We start from the raw sequence: 22,458 nt of genomic DNA, 5'->3' as shown, positions 1-22,458 counted from the left end.
AAACCAATAAACATAGAAACAAATTTTAAATCGTATTCTTTAATTAACAAAAAATAAAAAATATAAGTTTGGCACTTTTTGGAAATTCGAACCTTTAAGGGATAAAAATTGTGTTAATTTTTGGTACTTTTTCATAAAATATGTTTTTCTATAATTTGACGAATATTTTATTATGAGCTCCCACCACGTTACAGAAATTTATTTGAATGAAATTGTACCACCTCAATGGGGATAAAAAAGGTACCAAAAAGGGGATAAAATCGGGAAAATACATTATATTTGAAATTAAGCCAATTTTGATAATTTTTTTAACGTTGGTTCCTGGATTCATACAAAAATTAACTAACAGGGTGTTATTTGGAACTCGAGTACCAAGGTGTATATTGGGCCAAATCCGGGTAAACAGTTTGGTACTTTTTTTAAAACATATTTATTCTTGGGCACATTAACACAGATTTTAATATTTTGATACATGCCTATAGCATAAACAATTTTGGCAAAATGGAATATTTGTAAATTTCAAACTTGAGGGGTGTTCAAGTAAGAAAAGGGAAATTGGTACTTTTCTCCTAATGGTACTTTTTTAACATTTTAAATAATTTCAGTTATCGAGATTAAAGTTAGCTGATATGTATTTGAGTGAAGTTAGTGTTAGGAATAGGGGATAATATTTAGGTACCAAAATGTGTGAACTGTACTATAGGTACTTTTTTGTTCTTCTAATGGTACTTTTTTGAAATTTCTATAATAATGGACTTAGAAACATGAAATTAAACATATATGGTCCTAAGTGAGTGAGAATTCTAGGGGGAGACTTTTTGGTACTTTTTCTTTATTGGAATGGTACTTTTTGTAATTTCTTCACCAATGAACCTAGAAACATGAAATAAAGCTTATATATAAACCGAGTGAGTGGGAAACCAAAAGTGTGGGTTTTTTGGTACTTTTTCTATATTCTAATGGTACTTTTTTGAATTTTCTATAACTATGGACTTAGAAACATGAAATTAAGCATATATAGTCATAAGTGAGTGAGAATTCTAGGGGGAGACTTTTTGGTACTTTTTCTTTATTCTAATGGTACTTTTTAAATTTTCTATAACTATGGACTTAGAAACATGAAATTAAGCATATATGGTCCTAAGTAAGTGATAATTCTAGGGGGAGACTTTTTGGTACTTTTTCTTTATTCGATTGGTTCTTTTTGTAATTTCTTCACCAATGAACATAGAAACATGGAATAAAGCTTATATGGAACCGAGTGAGTGGGAAACCACAAGTGTGGGTTTTTTGGTACTTTTTCTATATTCTAATGGTACTTTTTTGAATTTTCTTTAACAATGGACTTAGAGACATGAAATTAAGCATATATGGTCCTAAGTGAGTGAGAATTCTAGGGGGAGACTTTTTGGTACTTTTTCTTTATTGGAATGGTACTTTTTGTAATTTCTTCACCAATGAACCTAGAAACATGAAATAAAGCTTATATATAAACCGAGTGAGTGGGAAACCAAAAGTGTGGGTTTTTTGGTACTTTTTCTATATTCTAATGGTACTTTTTTGAATTTTCTATAACTATGGACTTAGAAACATGAAATTAAGCATATATAGTCATAAGTGAGTGAGAATTCTAGGGGGAGACTTTTTGGTACTTTTTCTTTATTCTAATGGTACTTTTTAAATTTTCTTTAACAATGGACTTTGAGACATGAAATTAAGCATATATGGTCCTAAGTGAGTGAGAATTCTAGGGGGAGACTTTTTGGTACTTTTTCTTTATTCGAATGGTACTTTTTGTAATTTCTTCACCAATGAACGTAGAATCATGAAATAAAGCTTATATGAACCCGAGTGACTGGAAAACCACAAGTGTATACTTTTTAGTACCTTTTCTATATTATAATGGTACTTTTTTGAATTTTCTATAACAATGGACTTAGAAACACGAAATTAAACATATATGGTCCTAAGTGAGTGATAATTCTAAGGGGAGAATTTTTGGTACTTATTCTTTATTCAAATGGTACTTTTTGTAATTTCTTCACCAATGAACCTATAAACATTAAATAAAGGTTATACGGACCCGAGTGGGTGGTCAACTACAAGTGGGTGCTTTTTGGTACTTCTTCTATATTCTAATGGTACTTTTTGAATTTTCTGTAATATAATGGACCTAGAAATATGAAATTAAGCGTATATGGTCCTAAGTGATTGAAAATTCAAGCGGATACCTCATGGTACCTTTTGTTTATTCTAATGGTACTTTTTTTAATTTTCTATAGCAATGGACTTAAAAACATGAAATTAAGCATACATGGTCCTAAGTGAGTTAGAATTCTAGGGGAGACTTTTTGGTACTTTTTCTTTATTCGAATGGTACTTTTTGTAATTTCTTCACCAATGAACCTAAAGCCATGAAATTAAGCTTATATGGACCCGAGTGAGTAGGAAACCACAAGTGGGGGATTTTTGGTACTTTTTATATATTCTAATGGTACTTTTTTGAATTTCCTATAATAATGGACCTAGAGTTTCCAAAAAATCGAAGAATTTCAAAACCGCGGTTTCGGTTTTAAAAAATTAAAAACCGATCGGTTTCGGTTTTGTGATAATTTATTAAATCTTAAGTATTATAGAAACAAAATTAGTTGATAATATATGAAATGATATACAAATCTAAATTTCAAACTTGACGGGTTATGGTTTAGTGAATGCGAATTTAAAAGTGATAATCAATGGTACTATTTTCTTATTGCAATGGTACTTTTTGAATATTTTATAATAATAAACCTAAAAATTTAAAATTAGGAACACATTTTGCATTTTCTATAATAATGGACCCAGAAATATGAAATTAGACATTTACAATTAGATTCACAAAGTGGGACTGGATAGTACTATTTCTTTCTTCTAATTGGGGTGGCGAAGCGCACCGGGTCAGCTAGTATTTAATAAAATTGTAATAGATTTAATAAATGTTTTGGTTACAATTACAAATCCTTTAACTTAAAAACCAGTCCGTATTATAGGCGTCTAGCCAAATCTTACATCTTAAATATTTAGAAAATCCATTCTTCAAAATGAAAACATTACATATTCTTTATATTTTTTTAATATTTGTGAAAAGTATTTTTTGTTAAAAAAAATATTTCTAGAGACATTAATAGTAGTAAAAAAAAGAGAGAAAACGCTTAATCTAAATAATATTTTTGTTTTCATTTTCTACACACATTCTGTAAATTCATTTGTTCTTTAGATTTTTAATTATTTTTTATTTTTTTTTGATTACGCGACAAAACAGAACTTGTTACGGTACATTCTAACAGAATCGAAAAATTTTTTAAAAAAAAAACAAATATTTAGTTTCTTGCTATTATTGCGGCGAATAAAAATGTCAGTCATTTTAGATACATATGTGGTGTTTTTTGTTCATTTAGTACAACAGCTACAACAACATGACCAACATTTTCGTATAAAAGAATTTCATATGTTGGGCATATTGTTGCGGGCTTCACGCAATTCATTCATTCCGGCATTCATGAGACGCAAAAAGTTGATATAAACAGCATTTTGCACTGGTACATCGTTGCGATCCTGGGCCAAACGTACACGAACACTGGACGATGAGATACCAAAGAATTGCTTGGGTATTAGATTAGGTTCCACCGCTTTGAATTCCCAACCCAAGTGATGTTTACATATTTTGCACACAATTATATGCCACTGATAACTGAAAGTAACACAAATTATTTAAATTTGAATTAGTATTAAATTCGAATTTCGAAATTCTAAATATTATTAATTTTATGGGAAACCAACACTTACCCGGGAAACCAACTATATTCAGTTGAAGGTAAACCGCTGTATAAAATATTTTGACGATTAACCTGATAAAGCGTATTAGTTTCATGTATATAGCCCGCTGCAAAAAAAAAACATTTAAATTGATTATAAGAAAAATATAAGGAATTTATTTAAAATAATGATCTTGTTATTGCCATTAACAGGTACCAAGTATGGAAAATACACAAATAATACCGATATATTTTTTTGTTACTACCCTAATAATTTCCAAAATATCACAATACATTGCATTTCAAATTCTCAAACAGTAGAACAGACATTATAAAAAAGTAGATTAGCAACTGAGACACATTGATGGAACTGCAAAAATGGAAAAAAAATATGTAACTTCTAAACGGATAGTCCGATTTTAATAAAATGGTTATAGAGGAGGTGTAGTTGAGTATAAGCTTTGAATTTGAACTCCCTGGACGAGCGGAGCCTCAAGGGCTCATCGTGGGGTACGTCAGGTATATGAAAAATTATTTTTTCATAATCGGACTATCCGTTTAGAATTTATTTATTTATTTCCAGTATTTTTTAGTTTACGCCATGTGAGGTTTTGCAATCACCTCATGTATTTTAGATTATTATTGGTAGAAGAGATACGGAATCTGAATTAGTCGTACATTGGGCATAGTCTTTGACATGGTACTTTCTGTGGAACTGAAACTATGAGAGCAAATTACGAAATTAGACAGCAATAAAAATTTCAATAGAATATAATCTTCAGTATTTATTGTTTGAGAACTTTACACTAAAGCTGCCCATACAAGGGTGATTTATGAGTGTGATTGATTCGTGTTCGACGTTTTGTTACTTGTTAATGGGGCTGTGCGCGAACAAAATCACAAGTAATTGAAAATTTTCAATTACAAATAAGGCGAACAAATCATTTCGTGTGTGGCCAGCTTAATATCTAATATCTTTAAACTAATTTTTCATAAAACTTGCTAATTTCAACCAAACATACGACAAATAGAATAAAAAATTCATAAATAATGCATAAATATTCAGAAAAATTAAAAAAAAAAAATTACTCTCAAAAAACATTTGTTTTACAAGAAATAGAAGCTATATTATTTACATATGTATATTCAATTCAAATTCTTACCAGAATTGCAGTATTGCGATTGCACACCATGTTTAGACATGGCAAACAATTCACGGCAGTCGGCTATATGGATAACACAATTGCGGCAACTAAATATGGCTTCCTAAGAGAAAAAAAAAATTAAATCATCAGAAAAAGTAATACGATGTATGAGTAATTCCATATTCTTACAACTACATACTACTACTTGCCTTTTTAAAAGTGCTGGCTATAAGTTTCAATCGAGTATTAACTGTATTTGCTAGAAATACCGATTTCAACATATCTTCGGGTAAATGTAAATTACGCACTAACCAATATGACAATTGGGTGGGATCATTGGGCATTGTATCGATTTTGTGTTGTGCCAATTGTGTACGTGCTTTTTCAACAATATTTGATATATTGTGGGTTTCATAGACATGTGCTGGCCATGGTGTGGTGGCAGCTTGAAAACGTTTGTACATGTCCTGCATTGAGGTGTTGTCACGGAAACGATTCATTGAACCCATATTAATACATTTCAAAGGGTCGGACAAATAAATGTCGGGTAATATCTTAACGAAACCATAGCATTTCATGCGCGGATGTGAATTTATATATTCCAAGGGTCTATATAATATGTATATTACAAAACAATATAAATGTCCTTGAAATAAAACTATATACTTACACTGTCAAATCACTAGCTTTAGTAACGAATCTTTGCAAGGCTCTGGACTTAATCAATGTATTACTGCGATCGTCTTCGCCCAACTCATAAATCTGACATGTTACACCGTACAAAAGTTGATCTTTATCATCGGACGCTGAACCATTTGCATCTCCGTTTGCCGTTGTTTTATTATTGCTCAAGCAAGGAAAACAAACACCAAATAGTATACCGTTCTGTGCATCACCGTCGCCTTCAATTATGGTTGTAGAACTATCGACCATAAATGGCAAAACTTCACCCGGAAATAAAACATGCTGATGTATAAATAAACGTAATTTAACAAATTGATCCACTTCTAAATAGTTCACGCCAGAAACACGATTCATATTGGTGCCCATGTATGAGTGTTCAGCTGGTAGGTTGGTATCGAAACGTACGGCATTTTCGTTTAATTCCTCTTCCTGTTCCATTGTCAAATTGTTGGCCTCCTCGTTGTTAAGACTTTGTGCACTTTCCACATCATCATTATCAGAAGTATCCTCATTTGCGGTTTCCATTTCGGCATTTGCTTCGGCTTCGGGTAACTCCACGTCTGGTGTGGTAAGGCCTAAACGTATGAGACGTCTTCGACGGTTATTTAGAATAAAGAGTATGCGACGAAAACGTTGCATTAGGGAATTGCGAGGTATTGGTCCAAAATTAGCTTCTGCCTCAGCCATACTGCGTCTGGTATGTGCAATCATATTTCTAATGGCTTCAAATTGATTGGCAAAACCACGAAAATTAGGATTTTCCAAAAAGGCAGCCTCATCTTCATCCTCTTCGGACCAGGCATCTTCCACATCTTCATTATCATCCTCTTCGTCGTCATCGTCATTATCACTGCCAGCTGCTGATATGGAGTTAAAGATAGCTACAATATCAGCTGGAGATCGTCTTTGCACTATAATATCTTCTCCTCCTGCAGCACCGGCATCATTTTCCTCATCCATTGCAACGGCGTTATCATTATTGTTCTCTGCTGATGATTCAGCTCTGGGACTGTCGCCAGATGAGGGTATGGATACACGTCTCACCAAAACCAAGGGATAATTGGGATCGATGCCAGCATTTTCAATATGTTGTTCATTTTGATGTTCCTCCTCGTCTATGCTTGCAGCTAATACATTTGCACTTTCGCCGTCATTTATCCTTTGTGGTTCTACTTCCTGCGATACATTCGAAGTTTCCCGGTGGTTATTTTCTTGTTCAGCGGCTTGTGATACCATAATGACTTCAGCAGCGACAGGCTCTGCAGTTGTTGTAGCAATATTACTCGAAGAAGCTGTAACTTCTTCCTTCACCTTAGAGGTTTCATTTACTGGTGGATTCGCTTCTCCATTGCTTGAAGACGCAATTTCTTGTCCACTGGCTGTTGCATCTGAACTGCTTGTTTCTAAAAAAAAACAACACAAACATAAACTTTAACTGTTTTTATTGTATATTTTTTATTTTATTACCTGGTTGTTCACTTTGTTCATCTACATCCATATTTTTCCGATTTAAAGTGGGATTAATTCACATTAAATTTTTCACTGATCAAAATTTTTTCTGATTTTCCGAAGAAAATTTGATGTTTTTGTTTCTTATTTATTCTTGTTCTTTTGTTTGCTATTATTTTATATTTTGGCGTTGCCAATTATAAATAAATAGTTTCCCAGCAAACCAAAATAGCTGATTTGAGTTCACTTGGAATTATTAGTTTATAGACGTGATACTACAATTTAGATTTAAAATTATACTTAAAAACTGCATTTTACCACAATAAAATATTTCTACTCAACAATATCTGACAGGCATTTCTCATAGATTTTGTTTTAGCATCTTCAGATTCTGTTAGATCTTTTTAATTCCCTAAATAAAGATTTAATTAAATAATTCTTTTTTACATTTTTTATTTGGCAAATTAATAGAGAATAGTTTCTGATTTGACATTTTGTCAAATACAGAAACTTTTATAAATGAACAAAAATGATTATGGAATTTTAAAGGCTAAATAATTTTTGAATCTAAATAATCAAAAAAAAATTTCTCTAAAAAAATCTGTTCAAGATTAAAAAAAAACAAGATATAGTTTACAATGTTAAGTGGGTACTAATTATTCAATAACCGAAGCCGGATAAACAGTTTTTCAGCTTAAAAACCGACCAACATGCAGGTGTTTTTGTGTAGGTTTTTAAACTACTCTACATAGAAAAAACTATATTTCAAATATTTATCACATATTGAACTATTGTTTTTAATTATTTTATAATTGAATCAAAAACAACATTTTCTAGTATTTTATACTAAATTTTAAGTTTTGTTTTTGACAGTTTTTGTTATTGGTTGAACTTTAATAAAAACAATTATTGAATATACAATTTTATCAAAATTATCAAATTCAAAACTCAAAATTCAGTAGAAAATATTAGAAAATTGTTTTTGAGCACAATTATGAAATAATTGAAACCAGTTCAATATGTGATAAATATATGAATTGAATCTGTTTAGGAAATAGATTTTTCTGTGTATGCATAGTACCAAAAATGAGCTGAAATATGCTCTAGAATTAAAATCACATTTTATTTTTTGGAAATTAATACATAGTATATTTGTACCCCGGTTTCAGGGTTTTTATTATAAATGAAATGTTTGTTTGTATGTAACTTCAAAAGATTTTTTATTTGTTGAAGAAGCTGAAGAGATTTAGAATTCCACTTCGATAGGAATCAAATTCAGGTTAATCACAATTGTCAAATTATTTTATTTCAAACAGTAATGTAAAAAGCACAATTTAAACCATTTCAGAAATTTATTAATATTTAACGGTTTTTTAAATTAATTATATCACTAGTTGGCAATACCAAATATATACACCACCATCTTTAATTTCACCTTTGTAAAATGAGGTGAATCTATCAGCTGATAAAACATATGAAAATTGTTTTTATTTTTGGTAAAACATAAAATTTGTTTCCATAAAATATGTGCTTAAACATAATTATTTTAAATTATACTAATTAAAGTTTGCTAAATTAAATTCTAAGAAACTCCTTATAATATGGGCCGTATAAATTGGAAATTGCCAAAACTTACTAAAAATCTAGTGTACGTTAAAAAATTATTTTTACTAAAGTACTTATTTCAAAATACTTATTTTGTTTCAGTAATTATTTTCATTTGAGATGGTCCTATATGAAGTTATGTTGGCGTTCCTTGACATACAATCAACACATGAATGCTTCCTATGCAACCGATGTGTGTATGGAACCAGTATTTTGGATTGTTGACAACTATACACATTTATTAGGACCGGTAAGTAAATGTCAATATTTTATAAAAAATTTCAGGGTATTTATCAAAAGTAATTAGTTTGCAAATTACTAATCTTTCCCAAAATTTGCCTAGCTTTTTATTCATTAATTTCGATCTTATAATTGTTTTTTATAGTTTTTTGTAATTGGTGTGGCCTTATTAACTACTGCCGTTGTTAGCATTGCTTACTGGTTAGGTTTGCCATTTTGGTGGCAAAAAAGTCAACTGACGACAGTTTTTCTATTAATCGTAGGCAACTGGTTGCTTATCAATGTCGTGTTTCATTATGTTATGGCAGTAATAACACCGGCTGGCGATCCTCCAGAAGTAAGTTATTCTTATAAATACATTTTTTTGTTTATTTTTTAATTTATAAATTTTCTAGGGTATTTCTCTGAACGAAGCTGTGTCTGTATGTAAAAAATGTATTACTCCTAAACCGCCGCGTACTCACCATTGTTCTGTTTGTAATAAATGTATACTAAAAATGGATCATCATTGCCGTAAGTTTTTAAAATTATTTTATTTAAACTGTTTCATTTATGAATTGTGCACATATACATAATTAACAGGCTGCAAGTAGTCCGGTGTTACAATATGACCCAATATTGGTGTTATAGCTTTATAAGCATGACCCTCCACAGTGCTATAAGCAAAATTTCCTCTAATACGAGAACTTTCCACAATGGCAGTATCATCTTCGGGAGTACGTATAACAGACGTTAAAGGTACTAAAACACTGGCCGCCAAAACATAACTTAGCATCGTCATGAACAACACAAAAATCTGAAATTTTAAACGTGAAATAATATTAGGAAATTGTGTGTACCTATATTGTTAGAATTGTTGTTTTAATAACACACCTTCATATTTATAAATTTCTTGGACCGAACTTAATGAAGTTCTCACTTTAATTGTTGACCACTGAATGATCCTTAAAAATCTGGTTTAGTGAACTTTTATACCATCCCTTTAGTCGTTTTTTCAAATTATTTATTCATGCAAAAATTCAAGTTCAAGTTTAAAAATAATCATTGCATATTTTGTCTGCATGCATTTCATTGTATTTACATTTTCTAGACAAACCCTTTTGTAGTATCTACTGCAAATCAATATTAAATTCTGGTTAACCTTGAATACGATCAACAAACCAAAGTATTTTGGATATGTATGCTGTTTATGTATTGTAAAACTACTTGTTTGCTAAATTCTTATAATAAATAATATCAATGTTGGGAGATTCATTTAAAATGAATAAGAATTGTATACCCTACATGGCAAAACGGTCATGAATGGTTATACTGCAGATTTTTTAAACTTTGTTGTTGCTTTCCATATAAATATCACTTTGGTGACGTGATTTACAAAATTAGGGCCTTAAACCGTGTGTCCACTAGCAAGTCACTTGCGGAAGAAATTTTGGAAGTACTTGCTGAAGTGTTTCCACTCAAACCGAAACTTGCGGAAGTCTGCTTCCAGAAGTAGTTTGTAGAAGTTATTGCGACGAACTTGCTGCATGAAATTGCAGACGTGTTTCCATACAATGTGAGTACAGCTTGCAGTAGAGGTTGATAGAAACAGTATAAACATGACTCTGAAGGTAAATATTAAAATTGCGTATATATATTGCAAGGCAGTATTATTGATAATTGAATGGAGCGCAGTTGTATGTGAACTAAGTAGTTGCGTGACCGAGTTGGCCTCATCGTCTTCGTCCGTCACTTTTAGAATAGCCTGCTGAATTAATCTTTTAAGTTATGAATTTCTCAAACCTTGAAGTTCTGAGGCGACAACATAATTCAGGATAACTTTCTTGTTTTTCAATTATTTTTGTCCATTTTTATAAATTTGGAAAAGAACTAAAAATAACACAAAACAAAACTGAAAACAGATGAGAATATCACAAACAGTTTACCCGACTTCTTCTGGAAGTCTTCAAAACACTTGCAATTCAGTCGTTCAAGTTACTTCCAGCAAGCAACAAACAGGTGTTTCCACATAATTGCTGAAAGTAACTTCTGCAAGCCGTGACTTCTGGAAGTCGACTTCTAATACGAGTTTACACTACAAAAACTTCTGGAAGCAACTTCCGCAAGAAAACTTGGTAGTGGACACACGGCTTTACATATAAGAAATTTAACATTGTTTTTATTTTATTACTAAATTTAATCAATAACTTTTTTACTCATAAACCAAATAAAAATGTTTGTGTACGTACACAGAAAAAACTGAAATGTAAATTCAATTACGAAAATCACATTTTCCATTACTTTTAGCTACCGAGCGAAGCCGGAACGGTCAGCTAGTATTTATATAAATATTGGTATTTTGTAATTCAATTCGAAATAAAATTTGTATGCTTAATACATTCATTCTTTCGAATAGAATTACGCTGTAACCATAGAGAATAGACATAGAGCGGAAACCCTGCTGTCAAAGACCTAACTCAGTTGTCAGAAACCTAAGTGGTGAGAATGTATTAGTAGAAAAAACTATGTGAAAACAAAAACAACACTCGTATGTGTAACTTTTTTGAGTAATTTTTTTGTTTGAGTTTTTTTCGAGTTTCCGCTCTATGCTTTTTATGGCTGTAACCACCTGGGTCTTTTCTCCAAACAAGCGATTTGAATGAAAGTTATTTTAATAATAAAATCGCTTCAAACATGCGAAGCCATTTTACTCAAAACTGTGTATTTTTAAGTTAAATTAAAAACACCACTGAGCATCATTCCCTTTTACAAAAATATATGTATGTATGTATTTATTTAAAACGCCTTTGTTTTATTAAGGAAACAAGGTCATGCTAATTAAAAAAATAATAAAATGAAACAAAACAAATACTTAATGGAATGTTTTCTTTACTTTTTTATTAAACACACACCCTATTACATACACATACAAACATTTATTTTAAATGCATTTTTGCTGATTTAATTGTGTACACAGAACAATAAAAAGTTTTCACCATATTTTATTCTTTTTTTTATAGCAAACAAATAACTAAATAAATCTATATTTGTTTTTTTTTTACAGCCTGGCTTAACAATTGTGTTGGTTTTGGCAACCATCGTTACTTTTTCCTGTACATGTTCTATACCACCATTGGTTGTTTGTTTTTAATTGTATTTGGCTTTGAGATTGGCTACAATTATTTGTGGTTAGATCATGGTGAACATTGGACCGAAACGGAGCCGTTAGAAGGACAGCCAGTGAAATTAAATTTAAGCGGTCATATAATACCAGATGTAAGTTTTTCCTTTTTATGAAGAATACATTCTTTATTCAAAAAATAACTTAAATATATATGGTTAACAATTGTTCAATGAAATCGGTTACTAATATAGTAATCAAGCATAAAAAAGTTCTACAAAATAACCACCATATTAATTGTGCTAAATTTTATAAAAACTTTAAAGCTTAAATTTAAAACATTGCAGAGTCATCTGAATGAATATGATGAAGATATTTTATTGCCAGCCCAACATAATTTGCCAACACCGGCCAATGTTATGGATGGAAGTAGTGTTTCTAACATAAGTAAACGCAGATCATTATGGTTTATGACCATAATATGTTCAGCAGTGGTTGTAGCCTTGGGTACACTCTGCTCTTGGCATGCCAAGTTGATAACACGTGGTGAAACCAGCGTCGAGGCTCATATAAATCAATCGGAACGTAAGAGGCTGCTGCAGCAAAATAAAATTTATATAAATCCTTATGATTTTGGACCTGAAAAGAATTGGCGTTTATTTTTAGGCATAGTAAGAGGACGGTAAGTAATAAATCTTAAAAAACAAACGTTAAAAATGCCCTTTTTATCATTTTTAATATTACAGTACGTTTTGGCGTTCGGTTCTGTTGCCTTCTTGGCACAAACCTGAAGGTAATGGCTTGCGGTTTCACACCATACATGACTATGCAGCACAAAATGATGAGTGGCCGTAAATTATGTTTCAACATAAAAGTTAGTAATTTTATTAGAAAAACACCAATTCCATTTAGACACTTTATTCATAAATAATTAAGTAAACAAATTTTATTTATATTATAATTAGTGAAACAACTTATATTAAGTTTGACATTTTTCTCTAAGTCATACATATATTTATTTAAAAGCATTTATTTAACTATGAGTATAATAATTATTTTAGATATTACCTTAAGAATAAACAAATATAATGTGAAAACATTTAATTTATGTTTAAAATTTTAATACAGTTCTGCAATAAAATAATTTGTTTCAAATACAAAAAAACATATTTATTTTTTTAGTGCCTAAAAATTATGAAATACCAGGCGATCAGACTGTTGAAAAGTAGTTAAAACAAAATATTAAAAAATTACCAGACGCACAGTAAATAAAAAAAGTAAGATAAAATTAAAATATTTATAACAATTGCAGAGTACATCTGTATAACAGTTACAATATCTACCATAGGCAACGTTTAATGTACATTTCATTTGATTTTTACATTTTACGAAAACACTAAATTAAGAGGATCTCATAATATTCAGCACGCTGTATTTTTATTTAATTTATTTTAAAACAGTTAATACAGTAATTACCAGGCCAACAGAATGAAAATATGTGTAATATTTCCAGAGAAAATGTATATAACAGTAACATGTACACTACCATAGGCATCGTATAAACTTCATGTCTTTTGTTTTTTTTTACATTTTATGAAAACCGAATATTTAAATATGCGTGATCGTGTAGAAAAATAATTTCGATATCGTAATTATAACACAATATACTAAATTTCATGCTTAATATTGAATAAGGTAATCTCAAATAAGAAAATTAGGATCAATTTTAGCTGTAATTCGGCCCCATGATTTGAAAATTTAGTAAGCAGCAAAATATATATGTCATGATAGAATATAAAATTGCAAAAAATTGTAATTTTTCTTTGCTGAATATTTTGCCATCTAAAACTCCTTTTCATAAAACAAACAAGTAAGAGTGCTATATTCGGCTGTGCCGAATCTTATATACCCTTCACTAAATTATACTTCAAAATTTTAAATATTTTTAGGTAAACAAAATTTAATTTTTTTTCCAGTTTTTTTTTTACATTTTTTGGAAAAAAAATTTTTCGATTGTTATTTAAATTTTTTTTTTTTAAATTTTAAAATTTTTTTTTTAAATTTTAAATTTTTTTTTTTAAATTTTAAATTTTTTTTTTTTTTTTTAAAATTCGGGTTAAAATTTTTTTTCCCGATTTTGACCCATTGTAGGTCCAACTTATATACGTCGTTGCAAATGTCTTTGAAATATCTATCATTAGATATCCATATTGTCTATATTAATGACTTAGTAATCCGGATATAGGTCATAAATCGAGGTTGTCTTGGTTTTTTCTTCATATCTCAGCCATTTGTGGACCGATTTTGCTGAATAGCAAAATTCTCGAAAGCTTGTCTGACAGAATTATTGAAGAATTGGATCCCGAAGATATCTGGGGTCTTCAGAAAACTGATTTCAACAGACAGACAGACGGACATGGCTTAATCGACTCCGCTATCTATAAGGATCCAGAATATATATACTTTATAGGGTCGGAAATGAAAAATGTAGAAATTACAAACGGAATGACAAACTTATATATACCCTTCTCACGAAGGTGAAGGGTATAAAAAGGAAAAATAAATAAATTTGTGAAAAAAAAGCATCGGCCAGTGCAAATTTCAGAATGTTTTTTACTTTGATTAGCAGAAAGTACCGTGTGCAAAGTTGTGAAAAACGTAAACAAAATACAAAACAAATTGTGGCCAAAAATTTTACAATTTTAAAATAAAATATGTATATTTTTTACACTAATTTTGAGAAAATATCAGAAAAATACGTATATTTTTATTTATTTATTATATTCATTGTTTTGGTTGATTTGTTTAGTTTTACCACAAAACGGCAGTGTTTGTTTGTTTTCGATAAGAGATTACCAATCGAGTACAACTTCGAGTAAATACGTTTCGATAACGACTGCCGTGATCCACGTTGACTATATTTCGATCACAAAGTACTCGATTTCGAATGCGGTGATTTGGCCCCTGTTAATCGAGTAAAACCAATCTGTTGCAATGAACAAAATCGTGCGATTTGTAGAACAACAATTAGCCAATTATTTATTTTTCGAAACTAATTTCAGTTCGACTTTTATCTATCCGTATAAACGGGCCCATCCTTGTGAACATTTTTATGTTTTTAAAAGTAAATGCCTTTATTAAGCCTATTCGGTTTGCAGAATATAATAGATTTATGCTGAAAACATATTTACATAAATAAATTATGTAGTTATTATAATAAAAAATTTAACAATTCTAGTATGTAAATAGTATGTACTTATTATTATTAAACTATATTTTATAACATAAACCAGACAAAAGTAATTAGTTTAATGAAAAACCAAGATATTAATTTTCATTCATGGTCAATTTATGTTTTGTGGGGAAGTTTTTAATATAAAAACTAAATTTTTAATAAATGTTTTTGGTTTAAAAACAATTAGCGGACGTAAAAAACATAAGGTTTTAAAACAATATACATAACTTGTTTGAATGTCTTCTTTAATATTTATTAATAAAATAAATACATATGAATGTTAATTATTTAATTATTACTCTTTTAATATTTTTATTTGTTTTTTTTTTTTTTTTTTGGTGGGGATTACAGACATATCTAGATCGTTAGAAGACAATTTGTGTCTAATACTCAAATCATGAGAAATTAAATCCTTGATCTAAATCTAAATGTAGTGGTAACAAAAAAAAAACCAAAACTAACCATGACAATTTACAATTTATGTATTTGTACTTGTCATATTAAAATAAGCAAAAACACGCAAAAAACGCATAGAAATGGCAATAATTACACATATTCAAGCGTAAGTACACAAACATACTAAAATGTAAACCAACAAAATATATAATGGCCAATAAAAAAAATATATGTACTCGTATGAATAGTGTTAAATGGAGCAAAAAAGGTCACAAAATAATCCCCAAACTAGCACACACAAGTCATAATCTAATAACATCTAACGATTAGATTAACAAGATTAGATAGGATTCTTTAAAGAGCCTAAAATAAATGTAAAACAATTCATTTTATAAAGTAATTACATACATACTTATGTACATATCTATTTAACGATAGATTTACAAAATAAATAAATTTAAAGCATGGGAATTTAAAGTATTTATGTATGACAGCGTCAATCAAAACAAATTCAATTACAACTCTAACACCTTTGCTACATATGATTATAACAAAGACTATTGTCTGAATAGTAGTCACGATATTGATGACTACCAAACCGACAGACATACATATTTTAATTTGTTTGGCTTTTTGTTGTTGTTTCTTTTTAAATTATGTACTTCCAACGCAGTCAAACGTTTTAAAAACCGCAACAGAGCAAATATTGTATACAGTGGCATCAGTAGTAAATAAATCGAATTCTTCAAGAACGAATGTTTATTTTTTGTTTGATTTTTTTTTATAAAATTCACCATAACATCAATTTGCAATACAATGAAACCAACATTTTTCCAAAAATATTAAGCACAATGTATGTATTCAACAAATAATGTAACTTTATGTAGCTGTAAAATACAGAAAACTGTTATATGCAAATGAACTTGTCGATCATTATTTGCTTGCAAATTAATATCACATCTAGGTATTTTGAAAACCCTGACCTAGCACAATCAGAATTATGTTAATTTGACACTTCTTTAAAGTTAAACAAGTAAGAGAGCTATATTCGGCTGTACCGAATCTTATATACCCTTCACCAAATTATACTTTAAAATATGAAATTTAAAAATTGTTTTTGAAAATTTAAAAAAAAATATTCCAAAATTTAAAAAAAATAATTTCGAAATTGTATTATTGGAAAAAAATTTATGACAAAAAAATTTTTTTGATAAAAAAAAAATTCGGGTTAAAAAATATTTATCCCGATTAATGACTTAGTAATCCAAATATAGACCAAAAATAGGCCAAATCTCAGGCATTTGTGGGCTGATTTTCTCGATTTTAAATAGCCGGAAAACGCATTCTACGGAAAATTCTAAGAAATTTTCCCCAAGAAACCATAAATCTAAAATCAAATACTAACTTGCGCATTACGTCTTTTATCTAATGATATTTCAGTATTTATTTTTTTAAAAGTTTTTTTTATTGGATAAAATACGATTTGATTTTAGACCTATGGTTTCTTGGAGAAACATTCATAGAATTGTCCGTAGAATGAGTTTCTACTATATGATTTTTTACTTTTCGACCCAGCCTTATATACTTTGTGGGGTCGTAAATGAAAAATGTAGAAATTATAAACGGAATGACAAACTTATATATACCCTTGCTACTCATGGTGTAGGGTATAAAAATACACTACAGAATATATGGAATTGGTCGCACATTTGATTTATGCAATTCGATGAGTCTTTCTAAATGCTACTAAAATACATATATACCGCCTTCTATTGTAAACCGAATGGTACGATTTAATGAACATCGATTTTTAAATTATTCTTTTTTGAAAATCACTCCATTTTAAAGTCACTCGATTTACAGAAGAAGCCGTTAAATTGTTAGATAACTTTAAGAAGCTCATATTTCAACATATGTAAGTATTGGGAAAAATTTAAAATGAAAATAAAGCATTAGATTGAGAAACAAATTAATATTGAATAATATAAAAAACAGTTACGGACATAGATAAATAAATAAAATAAATAGATCGGAAACTCTTCTGTCAAAGACCTAACTCAGTTTTAAAAATAATGTATTAGTAAAAAAAAACTATGCGAAAACAAAACAACTCGTAGATGTGATTTTTTGAGTAATTTTTTTGTTTGAGTTTTTTTCTAGTTTCCGTTTTATCTCTATGTATCTGGATTTCAAATAAATCTGTAAAAAAAAAAATCCAAAATGTTTGTGCACAAAATGTAAATAACTCATAAAATTAGTTTTAATCGGATTATTTGGGTACCAGGGATTATTTGTTTAAAAATTTCCTGGAAATTTAAGTCGGGAGAGAAGATATTTTTTAATATTTCACGTGAAGGAAAAAGTCCGGGAAATTAGGAACCCTAATTTTGAAATTCAACAATCAATTAAAAAATACAATAGTATATTTTTAGAAGTTTTATCTGAAAATAAACATCACTTTCAGGCCTGTCACACATTTTGTTGGGAACGGTTTCAATTTGTTAGTTATTATGCCGATCGATTTCGTTTTAGGTACTTCAGATTCCGTGTAATTTGTTAATTTCAAAAATATTTAATCACCCCTATCGGCAATATCGTGTCAAATTTATGTTCCCATGAAAAATCCATTTCCCTCGAAGGGAAAATTGCTATCGTGATATTCCTATAAACTTTTCATTCACAATAGTTGATTTTGTTCGTAACAGCTGTTTATTTTTTTACAAAATTTCATCTAAAAATTTCACAACATGTTGATGAACGATAAAATGGGAAAAGGAAACATATTTCATGTGAAATTTTGATTCGCGATAGGGGTGAATAATTCTGTATATAATCGAAATACAGAAGTAATGCCACTTTCGATCGGAATGGAATTCTGTAAGAGGCCTGTTTATTTGGGAACATCGACAACTTTTATCGTCTACAAATGTAATATTTGCAAACTCCTCTCAAGCAACCTTTAACTATTTTGATAATTCAACTTTAAATTATTTTTAAACATATCCGATCACCTAAAAAAGTGTCTGCTATATTGGATCCGAATTTAAAAAAAATGTCATCAAATTGTCCAATATTTAAAAAGGTTTAAAAATAATCGACAAATTTTCCTCACCATACCACTGTAAAAGTCATACAAACCGCATGCGTAGAAGTAATAAAAAAAAACAATGTTTTGTTAAACGTTGGAATGGTGTGTGCTGCTTCTTACGGTAGGATTCGTTTATGAAATGAATGCAAGCGATAACAATGAATATCACAAAAATATTAAAAATTATTTACATTTTTATTCATACATACTGCATATTTATAATGTTATTTGTTTGTTAATGATTTACTTTACTGCTAAAAAAAATAAATTAAAAACAAACACACACACAAATAAAACTAAAAAGTCCAACAACTGTAAAAAAAAGCGAGAAAAATAGCAATTTACCGCTTAAACAAACGGCCGCACAGCCTCAGTTTCATGTTGACAGTCAAACGTAAAACAACGTACACGAAAAATGTTAAATATTTTATAATAATTACAAAAAAAAAAAAAATAACGAAAAATTTAACAAAATATATCCAAACAAACGTAAAGAAAACGAAAGATTTCAGCTACAAACTTGAACTTGTTAAATGATCTTGTTGCTGCTGCTGTCTGTTGCTTTCAAAGTGTGTGTGGTGTGCATTTATTTAAAAGTTTAATTAAAGAAAAAATAATAAAAATAACAAAAAGTGTGTGTTCGATTTCAAAGTAAAACAAAAAAAAAAAATATTAATAAATTTATGAAAAAAACGTTCAAAATATTTGTAATATATTTTTGCGTAAGATCATATTTCTTTACAGAAAAATTAATAAATAAAATACACAAAAATGAGTGTAAATTAATATTTGTTTTAAATTTCTTGCAAGTTACAAAATCAAAAAAATAAAAATTGTCGCAATCTCAAATTACTAATTGTTGTCATTGAACAAGAGATTAATTTGTGATTTTGACAGCCAACGTAACGTGTGTTTCTATTTTTTATGTTTGTTTCTGTTAAGTTTGGTTTTTTCTCTCAATTCAATTGCATATAAGTCAAGTTTAAAAAAAAAAAACGGTTTGTTTGTTTATTTTAATAATTTTACATGTCACATTAACCTGATGTACTATTTTTACTTAAGGTTTTTATGCAATATTTGAACAAAGCTTTAAAAGTCCCGTATTATTATGTACATATGTATGTTTATTTGAATTTGTTAAAATGTGTCAGCAAAATTGGAACAAACTAACTATTCAAATAATGTTAATTATGTTATTGAAAAACTAATTAAATTGTATTGTTTTGTGTACTTATTTAAATATAAATATTAACATTGTTACTTTATGTTTAATAATATTATGATAATTATTATAAAAAGGCAGTGTTTTTATCAAGTGCATCGAATATTTGTTATTTATGGAATTTTTTTAAGATTATTGCAAAATTAGTTTGTAAAGTATTAAAAATAACTTAATCAGATTTGAATTAATAAACTAAATTTTAGCTTTTTTCACTAAAAGCTTAATTCGGAATTAAAAAAAATGTGAGCCATTCACTCCCAATATATAATTCTATAGCTTCATTTAATGGCATTTAATTGAATAGAATTCATTCATTTTTGAATTGATTCTTGATGGAATTAGTTCTTCATAAAATTTATTCAATCATTGAATGATTAAATAAATTTTTGTTAATTCAAATTTAATACGAATTGAATTAAATATTTTTTCTTTATTCAGATTTGTTTTTGTTTTTCTTTCTATCATTTACAAAATGAATTGAAAAAATTTACTTAAGATTTTTTTTAATAGATTTGAATTGAAGAAATCATTCAATATTATTTAATTATTCAATAAATATTTAAAGTTATTTTGTAATGGATTTGAATTAATTCCATAAAGAATAAATTCACAAATGAATGAATTTAATGCATTTGAACTATAAAGAAATTAATTCGTAATTAATTCATTAATGGAATGGTGAAGAGATACAAGAATTAGTTCTTTAGAATTAGGACCTATGAACATAATAATGTAATTTTATTGTTGAGATAAGATAATCAACCTAACTACAAAAGCCTTAATGTCGATTTTAAGTCCATAAAGTTGACCATTACTTTAAATTTCATACCATGAAACTAATTTCAAATATAATTTAAAATGTTGTTTTATTATTTAAAAACAAGCTTTTTGTTTTGAACTTTTATGTACATTTTCACCCTAACCATGAATGAAATTTTAAAGTTAATTTTTGTTATAGTCGACTTTATTTTAATGTTTAATGTTTTTTTAATTTTTTGAAATTTCTTTTTTTATTAGCTTTTTCAAATAAAAACAAAAGTTCTATTTTAAGTCGAATTTAACAAAAATTAACTTTAAAATTTCTTTCATAGTTAGGGTGAGAGCTTTTTTTTGAAATAATAAAAAAATATTTTAAATTATATTTGAAATTTGTTTTATGGTACGAAATTTCAAATAATAGTCAACTTTATGAAATTAAAATCGACTTTAAGGCTTTTGTAGTTAGGCTGTTTTTTTAAATTTTATTTACATTCATTGAAAAATATACATATTCATTTATTTGAATGTATGAGTTGGAAAAGTTTTGAAAGCTTATTTAAAATATTTCTTATGGTGCTAAAAAACATACAGCCTAACTACAAAAGCCTTAAAGTCGATTTTAAGTCCATAAAGTTGACTATTATTTTAAAATTCGTACCATAAAACAAATTTCAAATATAATTTAAAAAAAAGCTTTTTGTTTTGAACTTTTATGTACATTTACAGCCTAACTATAAAAGCCTTAAAGTCGATTTTAAGTCCATAAAGTTGACAATTATTTTTAATTTCGTACCATAAAACTAATTTCAAATATAATTTAAAATGTTGTTTTATTATTTAAAAATAAGCTTTTTGTTTTGAACTTTTATGTACATTTTCACCCTAACCATGAATGAAATTTTAAAGTTAATTTTTGTTATAGTCGACTTTATTTTAATGTTTAATGTTTTTTTAATTTTTTTTTTTTTTTTATTATTTGAATGTATATGTTGGAAAAAGTATTGAAGCTTTATTCAAATAAAAACAAAAGTTCTATTTTAAAATAAAGTTGACTTTAAAAAAAACAAATTTCAAATATAATTTAAAAAAAAAGCTTTTTGTTTTGAACTTTTATGTACATTTACAGCCTAACTATAAAAGCCTTAAAGTCGATTTTAAGTTCATAAAGTTGACTATTATTTTAAATTTCGTACTATAAAACAAATTTCAAATATAATTTAAAATGTTGTTTTATTATTTAAAAAAAAAACTTTTTGTTTTGAACTTTTATGTACATTTTGTTTTTTTAATTTTTACAAATTTTCTTTTTTTATTTACATTCATTGAAAAATATTTTCAACTATTGAATGTATATGTTTGAAAAAGTTTTGAAGCTTTTTTCAAATAAAAACAAAGTTCTATTTTAAAATAAAGTCGACTTTAACAAAAATTAACTTTAAAATTTCTATCATATAAAAAAATTTCATACATTTATTTGAATGTATGTGTTGAAAAAAGTTACGAAAAAGACAAAAGTTCTATTTTAAAATTAACTTTAAAATTTCTATTATAGTTAGGCTGATGAATTTTTAACATTTTAAATATATGTAGGTTTTAATATTTAAATAAAATAGGTTTTATAATTTTTAAATTATTGTTAAACAATTAATGATGTCTAGTGTTTTTTAGCAAAATTAAGATGTTTATTTTGATTAAAATCAATCATACAAAAAAATAAAAGCACGTAAATAAAACCACTAAA

General features: G+C 28.1%; 2 protein-coding genes and 1 long non-coding RNA gene across 3 annotated transcripts; 1 reads left to right on the top strand and 2 right to left on the bottom strand.

Moving 5' to 3' along the window:
* Positions 1–3,094: 3,094 nt before the first annotated feature.
* On the bottom strand, positions 3,095–7,248 carry ohgt (ohgata). The gene is made up of 6 exons (XM_065516209.1): positions 7,091–7,248; positions 5,610–7,026; positions 5,145–5,548; positions 4,958–5,056; positions 3,826–3,922; positions 3,095–3,730 (listed from the first exon to the last, which is right to left on the bottom strand). Exons 1-6 carry the CDS (start codon positions 7,119–7,121, stop codon positions 3,484–3,486), a joined length of 2,295 nt encoding a protein of 764 aa, XP_065372281.1. The 5' UTR covers positions 7,122–7,248; the 3' UTR covers positions 3,095–3,483.
* Positions 7,249–8,591: 1,343 nt separating this feature from the next.
* On the top strand, positions 8,592–13,182 carry LOC135959227 (palmitoyltransferase ZDHHC16). The gene is made up of 7 exons (XM_065510331.1): positions 8,592–8,720; positions 8,780–8,927; positions 9,063–9,254; positions 9,313–9,430; positions 11,961–12,172; positions 12,365–12,699; positions 12,764–13,182. The coding sequence occupies exons 1-7, from the start codon at positions 8,674–8,676 to the stop codon at positions 12,870–12,872; spliced, it is 1,161 nt and encodes a 386-aa protein (XP_065366403.1). The 5' UTR covers positions 8,592–8,673; the 3' UTR covers positions 12,873–13,182.
* Positions 9,432–9,844, bottom strand: LOC135959232 (uncharacterized). The gene is made up of 2 exons (XR_010576516.1): positions 9,791–9,844; positions 9,432–9,713 (listed from the first exon to the last, which is right to left on the bottom strand). It is a non-coding gene; the product is annotated as an uncharacterized LOC135959232 (long non-coding RNA).
* Positions 13,183–22,458: the final 9,276 nt, after the last annotated feature.

This window comes from Calliphora vicina, chromosome 1 (genome assembly GCF_958450345.1).
Source record: "Calliphora vicina chromosome 1, idCalVici1.1, whole genome shotgun sequence".
Classification (NCBI taxonomy): Eukaryota; Metazoa; Arthropoda; class Insecta; order Diptera; family Calliphoridae; genus Calliphora; species Calliphora vicina.
This window is presented reverse-complemented; position numbering and strand designations above follow the sequence as displayed.